General features: G+C 40.0%; 1 protein-coding gene across 1 annotated transcript in view; it reads left to right on the top strand.

Annotated features, from left to right (window-relative positions):
* The first annotated feature begins 194 nt into the window (after window positions 1-194).
* The window catches only part of pglyrp6 (peptidoglycan recognition protein 6), a 7,065-nt gene continuing 5,795 nt past the window's right edge, over window positions 195-1,464 (top strand). Inside the window, exon 1 of the mRNA XM_014008870.1 lies at window positions 195-1,003. Coding sequence (XP_013864324.1) covers window positions 880-1,003 — 124 coding nt within the window. The 5' untranslated portion in view covers window positions 195-879. The remainder of the gene's footprint in view (window positions 1,004-1,464) is intronic.

Genomic DNA, 1,464 nt, shown 5'->3' with positions numbered 1-1,464 from the left:
ATCCAATGAGCACCCCCCTCCGGACCCCCCACCTAAAACAATAAACCCATTCTGATGACTCTGAGTTCTGGCTCGTTACTGCTTTGACTACAAAGATTTTTTTTATTTTAGCTCTGATGAAGGGCTATCCAATGAGCACCCCCCACCCCCACTGGACCCCCATCCAAAACAAGAACACACCCATGAGCATTAATGTTAATGAGCATAAAAAAAACTGTAAACATATGCGTCACACGGAAGATATGGAATTTTATCTTTTGTGATTGGTTTAGTATCAGCTTGTCTTTCTTCTTCCTCTATAAAATTTCCACATTGTTACAGATTCGTTATCTACAGCCCAGACCGTCTTCAACTGGATTTTCCAGATCACCCAGACTACATCTACTTCCTTTTCATTTTTGTGCCACAAAAACGTGCACACATACAATATCCGTGCGCACATACAACAGCAACAGTAGCGTTTATGTCAGCAATGGAATATCATTAGCATATATTTCCCTCTCTGCAACCAGAACTCATGTGATTTATGGTTTTGGGACTTCCTCAGTTCTGCAGCCTAGCTTTGCATTTACCAACAAGCACACTTGTGTTGCCTCAGAGAGGAGTGCCACTGGTTTGTACAGCGGTGAACCCTTTAGTTAGTTTCACAAGTGGCAGCTACATTAATGACACAAATGTGATGAATGAAATTTATTACAGAACATACAAATTTCTCAAAAAATGCCCCAGTCTGACATGTGGAGACATAACACTGCTTGTATAACAGGTGCTTGTTTCCCAGATTTCTCAGGCGAGTACACTTACTGATTAAATCCAGGCGTAGCCTATCTACTGTATGTGGACAAACCACCCACATACTCTGCATAAGAACTTCTATAAATGAGCAGGATACAACACGGTGCACACTTTACAAGGCTGGAGCTGAAGGTGTTCAGGATGGATAAAAGCTGCTGGAAACTGGCCCAGGTTGTTCTGGTGATGTTAATCAGCATCAACGCTGAAGGTAACCACACATTTGTTTTTCCCGAGTAAATCACATAAATGAAACTATTACATGTTAAATGTGAGTTAGTCTTTGAAAAACGGATGTATGTTAACTTAGCTATTGTCTCATTCATGTTTTCTTCATGTTTACTGAATGAAACGTTGGGTTGATGAAAGGTGTGGACTTTGTTTAGAAGACAGAAATTATTTTTCTGCAAAGCTATGCTGTCGGAACTTGCACAGAATGTGGTTTGGCATCATCTTACTTTATTAACTGCACTCTTTGCAGGATAGTAATGCTCCAAAACCTCCATAGCATTAAGCCTTAATGGGTTAGGTTCAGAATGCACTACAATGGACACCAGCCTTTGAACTGTTATTATACCAGCTTGAACTGTGAGCTAATGACTCTAAAAAACACAACTTTTAAGGTTATCTGAAATAAATATTTCATTTTAAGGGGAGGGAATGGTAATATGC

Source organism: Austrofundulus limnaeus, unplaced genomic scaffold, assembly GCF_001266775.1.
Source record: "Austrofundulus limnaeus strain Quisiro unplaced genomic scaffold, Austrofundulus_limnaeus-1.0 Scaffold53, whole genome shotgun sequence".
Taxonomy (NCBI): Eukaryota; Metazoa; Chordata; class Actinopteri; order Cyprinodontiformes; family Rivulidae; genus Austrofundulus; species Austrofundulus limnaeus.
Note: the sequence above shows the minus strand (reverse complement) of the source record. Positions and strands in the feature narration are given on the sequence as shown.